The sequence below is a fragment of the Uloborus diversus genome, chromosome 9 (genome assembly GCF_026930045.1).
Source record: "Uloborus diversus isolate 005 chromosome 9, Udiv.v.3.1, whole genome shotgun sequence".
Taxonomy (NCBI): domain Eukaryota; kingdom Metazoa; phylum Arthropoda; class Arachnida; order Araneae; family Uloboridae; genus Uloborus; species Uloborus diversus.
The window spans coordinates 156,211,751-156,224,972 of record NC_072739.1 but is presented as its reverse complement, the minus strand read 5'-3'; the positions used below and the strand labels follow the sequence as shown (position 1 = coordinate 156,224,972).

The 13,222-nt window shown below is 32.6% G+C and overlaps 1 protein-coding gene across 1 annotated transcript in view; it reads left to right on the top strand.

Annotated features, from left to right (window-relative positions):
- The window catches only part of LOC129230643 (signal recognition particle subunit SRP68-like), a 30,492-nt gene extending 17,687 nt beyond the window's left edge, over positions 1-12,805 (top strand). The window contains exons 9-12 of the mRNA XM_054865060.1: positions 4,674-4,768; positions 5,290-5,410; positions 7,699-7,827; positions 12,514-12,805. Coding sequence (XP_054721035.1) covers positions 4,674-4,768; positions 5,290-5,410; positions 7,699-7,827; positions 12,514-12,741 — 573 coding nt within the window. The 3' untranslated portion in view covers positions 12,742-12,805. The remainder of the gene's footprint in view (positions 1-4,673; positions 4,769-5,289; positions 5,411-7,698; positions 7,828-12,513) is intronic.
- Positions 12,806-13,222: the final 417 nt, after the last annotated feature.

Here is a 13,222-nt window from a genome sequence, read left to right as displayed (position 1 = left end):
CGAAAATTTTCCAAGCGCATGAAGTACAGTCCAAACTATTAGTTTCATATATACAATTTTTTCCTTTAAAAAATAAAGAAAACACAGTTAGAAAAACATTTCATCAGGTAATAATGCAATCTTACAAGAATTGTGCAAAGCTTTCGTGCCGGAAATATATTTCCCTCACTTTTTCTTTTATTCAGACGTTTTCCTTACAATGTATGATTCTGGAAAATTAGAAATTTAGTTTTGAACTGCTAGAAATTGAGATTCTTAATTTTTTCCCCTAAAAAGTTAACGCATTGTTTACAATGATTTTACGTTCTGTTTGTTCAATGGTTGGACAATTTTTCTAGTTTTTTGTTTCATTGTTACATACATTCGTGGAGTATGGTGTTAACTGTTACATTTGATAGTATTTTTCCGTACAAAAACCTTTTAGCTATGTACTTTTTTTGCAATAGCATACATTTCAAATCAGCCAATTTCATTTGAACGTGTGATACCAGAAGGTTCTTCAAAATCTTTCGTCTGTAACAACCCAAAACATCTAGTTTTTGAAATCACGTAAATTGGAAATAAGCATTCTGAAAAGAGAGAAAATAAATCGTAACGAGTAGATCGTTCTGTTAGCGCAAATTGGGGAGGGGGGAGGGAGGGTCCCAAACGTCACTTATTATAAGTGTTGCAGCTGAATGCATAGCTCGTTTAGTCTAGATTTTCATTTATGTACTAGCCTAAATGGTTTTCAGTCCAAAATAGTGAATTTAGACCAATTTTCAGTACCCCAGTGACAGCTGTACTATTTGTATTTAATGTTCGTTTTTTTTTTTTTTTCTTTTCTCCTTTCAGAAAAGGACATTCGCTATTCTCTTCATTTTCATTGAACTATTCAAAAAAGAAAAAATCATGATTTTTTTTTGTTATAAGATTTTGGAAGATAAGTTGTTACTATATGAACTCCTCTCAAAACTGGCGGGGGGCATTGCACCCTTTGCCCCCCCCCCTCCTATAAATCCACCATTCTCTTCTGAACTATTCAAAAACAAAAAAATAATGATTTTTTTTTAAATTTTTCAAAGATGTGCTGTTACTATATAAAGTCATCCCAAACCTGGGGGGGGCATTGCCCCCCTCTGCCCCCCCATAAATCCGCCCATGCAAGGGGGTGGAGCAATCAAAGGTTTTATTTGGAATTTAGGCCCCTTTTGCCCTTAGGGACAAACTAAAAATCTATTCTAAGCCCTGAAAAATGTTTTGATTTGATTTGTTTGAATACTTTAACACATGATGCAGTAATGAATTAAATCTTTGTTAAAATAGATTATTTTGTGCGTAGAAATCTCTTTAAAATAACAGTCTGGATAGTTATTTTTGAGTTTTTTGACTTATATTGATTAAAATATTTCAAATGATTGATGTTTGTATCTTTTTAAAAAAGATTAATCGATAAATAAAAGTAGTTAGAGTAGCACCTTGATGAGTGCAAGATTTTGTAAAAGTTTGAACCAAGGTTGAAATACTTTTGATGCACCTCCTAAATTACGATGGCAAACCTGAAAATGCAAACTTTTAGTCAGCTGTCAGTGGCCCCTAGACAGTTTTAATCTAGTTGCTACTTTTTTCTGATTAGTATTCACTTTATCCTAGACCTTTTTTTTTTAACCAAACTTACTAGAACTTACAAAAACAAGAAAATATTGTCATATAAAAGCTAACTGCAATTTTGTTTCTTTTTTCTCTCACAAGGTGCATTTTGTACTTGTCCGCAAGGCAAGTTCACACTTGGTATTTCTTATGAAGGTGGGATAGGAGAGTGAAACAAATAACGGCTTTTCTTATCTGCTAGGGATAAAGCTCTAGACTAGGATTTCTAAATGGTAGCCACTGGCAACTGATGTCACAAAAATTGGTAGCCACTTTTGTACTTTTGGTAGCCATTTTTTAAAATAGTTTGCATGCAACACAAAAGGGAATAACTGAATCGCTGTTTTTAATATTGTCAACAAATTTAGGGATTATGATACAGTCAGCCCTGCTTAAACGAATACCAATGTTTCCGACATGTCTTATTCGATTAAGCGTATACAAGAAACGTATTTTTGAAGCATTTTGCTGGTATTATATCCATTATTACTGTGATAAATGGTAAATGATTCTTTGTTAATAAAGTTAACACATGAATTTCTCCAAAATTAAAATACTTAATGTTTTTATGTAAATGATATAAATTTCATGTGATATATAATGTGAATACATATTTTTTTTTATTTTTTTTACTTAGTTTCATTTCTTCTTAAAGAACTTTTCCTCAATTTTATCAGCATTTTGATTTATTCTCGTAACCTGAGTTTAGAAGTCTCAAATTCTTTCACAATTATATCAGTCTATATTTTCTTGTTTTTAGCTGCTTCCAGAACTTTAAACTGAATGGTCACCACACAATCAGTTCAAAACAGAGCAGAAAATCAACAATTAACCCATTTCGGAAAAAAGCCTTTTTGTATTCCCCAGCTACAACTTCGTCAAACATCAAACCAAATCTAACAATGTCATTGACAACTCTCTTGAAAGAACAAGAAATAAATAGCCCTTTTCTATAAAGAAAACAACCAAGTTCCTCGGGGCATTAGACAAGATGGGATCGAACAGGACCAGATCCAATCAAAGGAACATTTTAATCCCTGCTCACTGCATGAGGTCCAATTTTTCCAACTCTCCAGCGATTGAGTGTAGTATAGATAAAAAAATGTTTCTTAAAGTGGGGAAATTTACCATATTGCTATAAGAATTTTTTTTTTTTGTTTCACAGATTTATATTTCTTTAAGCGGGATATTTGATTATCCGTTACCCAATTAAGTGGGGGCGACTGTACTGTACAAAAACAACAGGCAAAATTTTTATCTGTTACGTAAGTAGCAAAGATGGAATTGGAAGCGTAGATTTGTAATGCAGTATTGCTTTTTGCAAATAAACCAAAACATGGTCGCCACTTTTGGCAACTGGGACTTAAATTTTTTGGTAGCCATTTTCAATGAAATAGTCGCGAGTTGGCGACTGGTGACTGCTAGTTTGGAGCTTTAGTTGGGGATGTAGAATATTAGTAGAGAACTTAGGATAGTTTTTACACCTGTTGCTCAGTAGGAGAAAAAAGACTTGTTTTTAGAAAAAAAATATGTAGGAAGTAATATTTTATGGCCGATTGGGTTTTTAAAAAGTGTCTTGGTTTAATACTTTATGTAGTCGACAAAGTAAGACATTTAGTTTCCTGGTCATGAGTGGTGAGTGGTTGTTTTCAAGTCTATAAGGTGGGGTAAAATTCTTGAAAATTTTCAAAATGTATTTGGAGTTTTTTTGGTTTTCAAGTATTCAAACATTGGCCTTATTAATCCTTTAGTTTCCATTGAAACTTGCCTCTAAACAACTTTAAATTATTTTTTATGGCATTTTTAAGTCATAAATTAATTATTCTGAAAATGTATATGCCTTTAGAAACCCCCCCCCCCCCCTTGGGGACAAAATATGTTAAGTATTTAAGAATTTATTTTATTTGTCAAAATTTCTTTGGACCAGTCATGCTCCATTTCTCTACTATATAATGTCTTTCCCTTAATATTTTAATATGCTTTCAAGCATTTTGAACAAAGGGTATGGTCTTTTTACTAGTAGCTTACATGTTTTCTTTCTTTCTTTTTTTTTCAGAAAAAAGGTGTAAAGCAAAATATGAAACGTATTAATTATTAGGTATAAGAGATGTAAAACATTTCTTACACTTATAGTCAAACCACTAATTTAAACCTAGATCAAACAAAGTAAGGAAATACATAAGGATCATTTAGGACATTTTCAGAATCCACTTTAAACTACAAAGAGCTTAATTACAAAGAGCTAAACGACATGATGCTACCTACATTTTGCAGGGAACAGTAAGGGGCTATTCATTAATTCTCTACATACACTCACTTTGGGGGGGGGGGGGGTTAGACCCATGCTTATGTAATATTTTCCGAGTCGATATTTTATATTAGAAATTGCGCAGTCAAGTGGTTTGGTATGGATCATATTTCACTTGCTTCCGGAAGGTAACAAACATATTAGGATGAGCTGTTTTTTACTTGTTTTTTAAAGAATGAATAGTGTAAAATATAATAAAAGAATCACATTGTGTATGGCATGTCTTATTTTCAACTAGTATCGCATCATATACAAAAAATATTTCTCGAAAAATCATTTAGTCTAGATTCCCTTTAGTAAACATTTATTTCCGCAAAAAAGTTTTTAAAAAAATTTAATAATGGTGAAATTAATATTCTTTATTTTATTATTTTGAAAAACGAACTGGAATCTTACATAATATGGGGGGGTGAAAAATTTTACTTACGCTTAGATGGGGGAGGGGGATCAAAAATTGCCAAAATCATCCTTACGTAATTAATGAATGGCCTCTAATCTCTTATTTCTTGATTTTTGCTATTGTTATCAACATTAAAAACCTCTTTTCATGACTTCAAATGTAATGTCTGCAATATGATTGTAACTATCATAACTCTACCATGTATTCATTTCAGTGTTTTTAAATACACTTTTTGCAAATAAAATTAAAGTAAATCATAATTGTGAAAGATGTTTTACCATTACTGTTTTAAATGCTTTGAAATTCAAAATTTAACGTCTGAATGTTACTTTATAGAACTTACATGAAATGAAGCAACTGCCGGGGGTAGAATCGGATTCTAATTTCCTTGATGAAGCAGAAGCAAGTATATTAGCTTATAAAGCTCATAGGTAAATCCCACTTTTTAATATCCTGCCCCTTCAATTGCTGCAGATACTTGTGGTATTTTCTGTATGATTTTGTAGTATAAACATTTTAATTCTGGTGAAAAACTAAACATGTTCTCAATGGAATTATAGAGGGACATGTCAAAGTTTAAACTTAATATTTTATCATACATTTATGTCTGTATTCAATCCTCATCGCATTGTACTGTTCATCACATTGGCTTTTCCGTCACTGTGCAATTCCAAGGAATGTAGAATGGAAAGTTAAATCATTACTGTTAGTGGTTATTAATAGTATTTTTTAACTGGAATATGTTATGCAGAGCTTTGACAATGAAATGAAAGTAACTAATGGAAAAATTATCTGATAAAAATATTGTTCCTTAAGATATCTTTGTGATGATTTGTTTTCATTGAATGCAAGTATAATTTTTATCCCTTAAAAAAAAAGAAAAGAAAAAGTGCTCAACGAAGCTTCAGATATGTTTCAAATGTTTATTGAAATTAAATTTGTTTTTATTCAGGTGCTTTTATATAGCTGAAGTTTATGCTGCTGCAAATAAATGGGTTGAAGCTATAGCTTTGTATGGGAGATCAGAAGAATATTCTAAAAGTGCTTTGAAGAATCCAGCTTTAAAAAACAAGGTACATTCAATTGTTTCATGTTTTAAATCTTTTCCCTTTCCAGACAAATTTGCCTTCTGTATTTAAGATACTGTTTGTCAGATTGCATTAATCTTAAGTTTTAATTATCATGAGCTTTTTTTTCTGTCTTGCACTTTAAAATCTTTTGGATCACCACTAAGTACTTAATATAAAAGAAAAGTGTGTATAATGGAGGGGGGGGGGACTAATCGCCATTCGAATTAAAATACTGTTAGATTGCTGGTCCACCTCACATCCAAAAAATGTGACCCTTGAGTTAAAAAAAATTGGAGACCCCTACCCTTAAATAACAGGTTAAGCTGAAAGTTTCATATGATTCAAATTGTGTTTTGACTAATTTTCTGTACAACCTGATGCCTTATTTATTTATTTGTTTATTTAAATTTTAATTTTCTTACCTAGTATTGAATGCAGCAGTATGAAATTTTGTTTCATTCAGGTACTGAATAAGTTGTAATCTTAATAAATTAAATGTACATGCTATCTTTTTTTCAACATAATAGTAATAAATAAATGAAAACCTATTTTAAATATAGTATTGTATAAACATTTAAAACAAAAGTGTTAGCACTCTCTGTAGTTTGTTTGCGTGAATTTTATTTTGGAGATAAATAACTTGATAAGTTGAGGATAAAATCTGGAAGTGATGAAAAAATGAAGTTTAAAGTAGTCATATCAAAATAAGGTACTGAATATTTCCCCTTTCTCTAAAGCACTTTGTAAATTTAAATTTTTTTCTTTCCCACAGCAAATCACACGAGTGCATATACAAATTTCAGCATAAAATTTTATATTATCTCTGCTTTAAAATGCACTCTTTTTTCTATCCTCTGTAGTAATAGATTGGTTATTATTATCACTTATTATTATTGAGTTATTTTATGAACACTGTTGAATAAATTAAATAAGATGATGATTCAAACAGTTGTCATTAAAACTATAAAAGTCTTAAAGTTTTTAATTAGCTTATTTGTTCTTGTTTTTTTAAATCGTACAAACTGTAAAAAATTTATAAATATGTCAAAAAAGCTAAAACTTTGTTAAGCACTGTTTCAGCCTTTTAAATGAAACTCTTTTTTTTTTTTTTTTTTAAACCAATATATTATTAACACCTGATATAATATGTATTAATTAATAAAAGAAAGTTGCTAAAGCTTACTGAAATTTAATTTTCTCAATAATCAATCTGCTGTTTTAAAATCACTGCAAGTTTGAAGTTAGAGTTAATAAATGCGTTACACTGAAATGTCCGTGTCTGTGTAATATAATCGCAAAATATTATTTGTTGTAAGTTTTATCACCTGCTTTTGAGGGATAGTAATATTTTAAACTTTTATGTTCACAAAGTAAGCAATGACAAAGTGACTGACTTAGAACCAATTCAACTTTTTCAAACACATAATCTTGAAACATAATTATGTTTAGTTTAATGACAATACAAATATAAGATGATTAACTGAGAACCAATATCCGGAGCATTCTATGGAAAATTTCATTTGCAAGGTTATGGAAGAGAAGCGGTAGGTCATTTTGTTTGTTCCATGGATTTGTTTGTTGCATGTTCTTTCTTTTGCTATTGAGTTCAATTGTGATTTTTTCTCTTGTAGTTTAAATTAGTTATGAAATTGTTCTAATTAACTTTCTGTAAAGCTTGTATTTTTGATTTGTAAATGTCCATTTTAATTTCTTCTTGTCATGCTGATATTCTGGACTTTCAGTAACATCTATTGCTTGTTTTGTGAGATGTTGGGAACTAGTGCTGCTTTTTTAGGCAATTTCGCCAGCAGCACTCACGAAACATCTCATGTTTTTTTTTCCCTACCCTTAGGGAGTAACCCCCTGATGAGTCCCAAGGGTATTTTGGAATTTTTCAAATTTTCGTTCTTTCGTGTTCAATTTTATATTGCTATTAAATTTATCGTGTACCAGTATCATAGCTGCCTATGGAGCCTATTGAACTGAGTTGTAATGTTTAATTTGATTTAATTATAATGTTTCTTATGTTTAGTTTAGTATACTTAAAGTTACTTTACTTACAAAGGTTGGTTTAGTTTACTTTACTTTCAGGACTGCTTAGTTTTGTTCATTTTGTGTGCTGTTGTTTCTGAAGAAGTACGAGAAAATGTTTCTTCAGACTCAGAAGTTATTCTTTTATTTGCTTTCATAAATTCCCATATATGATATTAATTTTCTACTAAACATGCATCAGTGTTGTTTGCTTGTAAGAAATTAGTAATAGATAGTTATAACTAATTTTTCTCTTTCAGAAATTGATTGGGCTACTTAAAGAACTGTTGACAAAAATTGAAGGGAACAAGTATAATGCTTACTCTTTAAGTATTTTAGGAAATGAAGACAGCGTTCAACCCACTGATAGTGCAACAAAAGGCAAAAAGGTAATTAGTTGTCCACATGAAATACATAAACACCTTTTTGCTACAAAGTAACAATACTAAACAAGGTATATCAAGACAAATTAGCAAACTGATTTGCGATCAGTTTGCTAGTATGCTTGATATACGTTGTTTACTATTGTTACTATAGTTGTCTGCATATTTTTAATAAAAATCACTGATAAATAAATGTTTACCGCTTTGCCTAAAACTAAAATTAGTAAGCCAAGTTAAAAAAAAAAAAAAAACCCCACAAATTTGCAGATGGTTGTTTTAGTGTTACAAGGCACCCCGCCCCCCTTTTCATGCTAAAAAGATTTGAGCTTATGGAGGTAAAGATATAAGGGGGGGGGGGAGATGGTGACTTGGTAACCCTGAAACAAGTTTCTGCTTTTTTTTTTTTGCAAAGTTATGATTTTTTAATGTTGCCAATTTCTGCTAGTCAAGTTAATGAAATAAAAGTTCACATTTTTTTATGTGTAGTTTTATTTGTACAGGGATTTGTAAAAAATATTTTAAACTTCTAGCATAAGCTCGCCTCAGAGCAAAAGTAAGATATCTTATCCCAGAAACAACACTAAGATATGTTACTGTTGCTCTGATGCGACAATATGTACTGAAGGAAAATTCTTGAGTGGCCTTATATGTCTAATCTATATTTATCATGTTTTTTGCTAAATAGTAGTTTTAAAATCCTCTGATTTGTGCTCTCTTTTTCATTCAAATGATTTTGTAACATAAATGGTAGAATAAATTAACATTTAAAACAGGTTGGTGGCTGTAAAAAATGTCACCGAGCCATCATCTATTGGTGCTTTTTAAAAAAAATTTGTGAAGTAAGTAACCTTGAACAAATACAGTGACCAATATAGTTTGTCCAATTGTTTTATTTCATTTTATATTTAAGAGTATTTAAATACAGGGTTAGCATAAAAGAATATCCCAGTTTTAAAATTTGATATTTCATAAACTATTACATTCAGCACTATAAATGATAAATGAAAATAAAGATAAACTAAAATATTTTTCATTCACAAATGTTCGATGTGAAACATCGAACATTCGAACTTTCGAATCACGATACACATCTATAACATAAATTTTGGAGTGTTTCACTCTCAATGCTCTGCATGGGTGCAAGACCTTCCGTCTCAGGACGGATTTCCGTCTTTGACAAAATTTCCGAGACGGAGGTCGGGACGGAAAGAAATTCGATGACTGTCCTTCAGTTTTTGCTTTAAAAAAATAAATTAGTGTTTGAAAAATATGCTTTAATAACTGAACATTTCCATAAGCTTGAATAATCATCAACATTCTCCCGATTTTCTGCCATAGGCTTGTTTTGTTTGCAACGTGCTTTTGGAGGAATGACTTTTAGGTAGCTCTGTTATTTCCAACTCACTGCATTGCAGACCGCGGGATTCTCACTATTCTCGCTAATTTTTCGAATTGATCGCCTTTCGTCTCTATTTTTCACTTGCTATTTTCGATCATTCTTTCGTTTTTTTCTCATTTGGGTTTTTTTTTCTTATTGCTAACTTAACACGCATAAATGAAAATTATGTGCGCTCTTAAATTGTCTTAGAGTTGAATCTGAATCACCGGTTGAGAGTGATTGCTGACGGAATGAAATGTTTACCACATCAAAGGGTGTCCACATACCAGGTAAAACGGGAACTATCAGGGACTTTTAAGATTTCAATGAGAATAGAAGTTCTGGAAAGAATTGGAGGCAAATTTCAAACTGGTTTGAAACACCGACGGGCAACTGTTCCTGCCTTTTTGACATGTTTCTAATAAAATATTCTAAGACTTGAAGAATTACTTAATTCCAATGACTTTCAATCTAACACTCGCTAGAATGGAAAGGGGGGGAGGGGGATAGAAAAGAAACGAAAAAAATAACGGCAGCACCAGTTTGCGAAAAAAAGTTACTCTGGCAAAGAGGGCAAGTCCGCAAATTCCCACGATACTGAAGTCTTAAAATATTAATATTTTGTAGAATCTAAGAGGGGGGGGGGAGGGGCTCCTCAAGGGCCCCAGAATAAGAATTTGAAAAACTTAATTGTAAGCCATTTTTGAAGCTAGAGGTAGTTCAGGATTTCTCCTCTGTAAACTCTAAAAAAAAACAAGGTCAAAAATGTTTAGTCTGTCTTTAATGATGTAAAGTGGGGAAGGTGAGGGTTAAAAAAAAATCGGAAAGAGTCACAAAAACACTCATTTAGGTAATCTGGTGTGAATTTATGAGAGATGGTTTCGGTGTTCTAACCGGAAAAAGTTTTGTAGCTGATGTATTAATAATGATGCTATACTTACATGACTTAAGACAAAGGGTATTTGGGACCCTCTCCCGAAAAATGTTTGTAACTGAGGTCTAAAACTTTTAGGCAGACGTTGGCAATGTCAAGAGGGGGGGAGAGCTCTCTTTAGGTGAAATTCCGAAACTGGAGTCTTAAAAGCACAACTTAGTCTATCTTTAATGAACATAGACGCAGAGGGTGGGGTTCGGGGTCTCCCTCCCCCTTCAAAGCTGAAGTATTCAGAACTCTGCTTTAGGTAATCTTTGGGGGACTAAAAAGAAGGAATTCGATTTCTCAATAGTTGTAGAAATTAAATTCTAAAAACTTCGGTGATGAAAAGGGGGAACCACAAATTTAAGTCAAATTTAGTGAACTTAGAGGAAAGAGTTCGTGCGGGGGGGGGGGGGGGGGGGGGTCATTCTCCCCCGAAAATTTCTCCATGCTGAAGTATTGAAATACTATTTTGGCTATTTTTGAGTGAGTTAGGAGTTAGGGAACTCGGAAATCTTTCTTGAAACATTTTTGTAATTGAAGTCTTAAAACTTTAGGTTGTCTTTGGCGATGTGGGAGGGGAGTTGCTCTTTCAATAGAAAAATAAATCTTAAACAAACTTACACTGCATTTAGTGTGCCTGCTTCACACAAGGAGAGGGGGAAGGGGGTTCCCGCCGCACAGCCCGAAAAGTTTTCGTTTCTGAAGTTTTAAGAACTATGTTTTGGGCTATCATTGGATGACTTACGTGAGAAGGGAGTCGGAAGCTTCTGTCAAAAAGTTTCCGAAATTAAAGTATTAAAACTTTTAGCCGATCATAATTTATGTATATAGGTAAAGGGGGTACTGTTCCTTGAAAAAATGTAGTAACTGAAGCCTTAAAAACTCAAATTAAGGGCGTTTGTGGTAAACTTAGAGGAAGGGGTTCGGGAGTTCTCTTTCGAAAATTTTTTGATGCTGAAATATTTAAAACGCTTCTTTAGACTATTTGAGTGCCTTTTGAGGGATATGATTCGGGGACCCTCCCTGGGGTGAGGAATCAGTTCCCCTGTTGTTATTTTTTTAATTAATGAACATTGGATAGTATTCCTCGTGTAAAAAACATATATACTTCCCTGAAGCTTTTTTTATTGCTAATTTTACCACCTGCTATCTTATGAAAGAATTCTTTTACAAATGAAGACTGTGGGGGAATGGTGCCAGTTACCATAATTGCTCATATCCTTCCCCCACCTTTCCTTCTTTTGTGGTTTGTTCGTTCTATCTTGGGTAGACTTTCCGATCAGAACTGATTTCTGTTGCAAAAGTGAAATTCTTAAGTCCCAATCGATTTTATTGCTGCAATAAAAATATTTGCGATCAGCAAAAGACTAATGGCAGGGAGCCCCAAACGCAATTATCCCTAACATCATCCAACATCGTCTAAAATTGCGTTTTTGGAACTTCAATTTCGAAATATTGCCGAAGGAGAGTTCTTGAACGCCATCCCTTCAAATGCATTCAAAAAGCGTGCAAATGTTATGAAAGATGGAGTACAATTTCGTTTTCAAAGCTTCAATTTCGGGGAGAGCCCCCCCCCCCCCCGCCCCCCACTTTCTCCAATATTTTTTGAAGATCGCCCAATATTGTGATTTTGGGACCATCAGTTTGAAAATTTTGTAAGAAAGTTCCTCCTTTCCCTGAACTTTACCAAAATGGCCTACCATTGCATTTTTATATTTAAAAAAATTTCTGGGGGTCAGCCTCCAGACCCCCTGTTATTGCCTGTGTTTAGATTTTTGGAACTGCGATATCAAAATGCTTAAATATTACTATTTAAGCTGGGTCCATGTTGATAGAAAAGACAGAAGCTTAAAATTCAGATTAAACACAGATTCCAAAACTGCCATTGTTAAAATCTGCAACACTTATACTCATAAATTTTTCCTTAAGCACGCATGTCAGGGGCGGGGGGGGGGGACTCAAAATATTTTCCGTCTTGAACACATCACCAAACTTGCACCCATGATGCTCTGTAATGGAATCCATATGCAATCTTTCTGTTCTTGCAATGTTGTAGGTAATGGTGGTGTATAAACACTGTTTTTGAGGGGGGGGGGTCATGGTGCAGACTGCACTTTTGAAATTTTTAGGAGGGTGACTTTTATTAGGTTTTTGAGATCATTTGGGGATGTGGGGAGCTCTTGTTTTTCAGAAAGTACTCCACGACATTTAAAGCAGTGCACCATCACAACCTATAAATGAGGTGGATGAACACCCCTTACTTATAGATGTCATCATTTTTTCCCCCTTTAATGTGAACATTTTACATTTATTTTTGGAACTCTTGAAATTGATAATGTCATTTAAAATGTGGTTTATAGTTTTATATTAATGATTTTATTTATTTTTTCTGTAGAATTTGATGGACAGATTAAATGAATACCGTGAAGATGCAACATTAGTATCACCACAGCCGAGAATAGCACAGTTTCCACCTGACTTTAAACCTATTCCTTGTAAACCACTCTTTTTTGATCTAGCTTTGAATCAAATCGAGTTTCCACCTCTTGATGACAAAATTGAACAAAAGAAAGGAGGTGGAATCACCGGATTTGTTAGAGGGTGGCTAGGTGGCTGGAAATAAACTGAACTAAAATGTCTTTGTTTATTATGCTTTTTAAAGCATTGAAATAAAGTTTATAATGTAATGAGTGTTATATTTATTTAATTTTAAAAGAGATAATTCATTGCATGTTTTAAAATGAAGTTATAAAACTAACACATTATTTATTGCAAATTTCCTTGAGTGATATTTTGCATAAAAACTTGAACTTGGTAAAAGTTCCTTCATTATGGTTTAGTTTAGAGGGATTTTTTTGAGCAAATTGTCTGCCAAAAACTACATTTATAATAAATTGACATGTTGTTAATAATTATTCTGGAACAAAGATGTAATTTTTTATAGTCACTTCTGCCATAATTTCAAACAAATTTTAAAAATTCCTTAGTTTTCTCTTTTATGGGGCTCTAAACAACTTAAAATCATTGCATTTGGGACTAAAATTTGAAGATAGTTGGATTTGTTTTTTGATTAAGTTATTTATTATTCCCACAAAAGTAAGAGT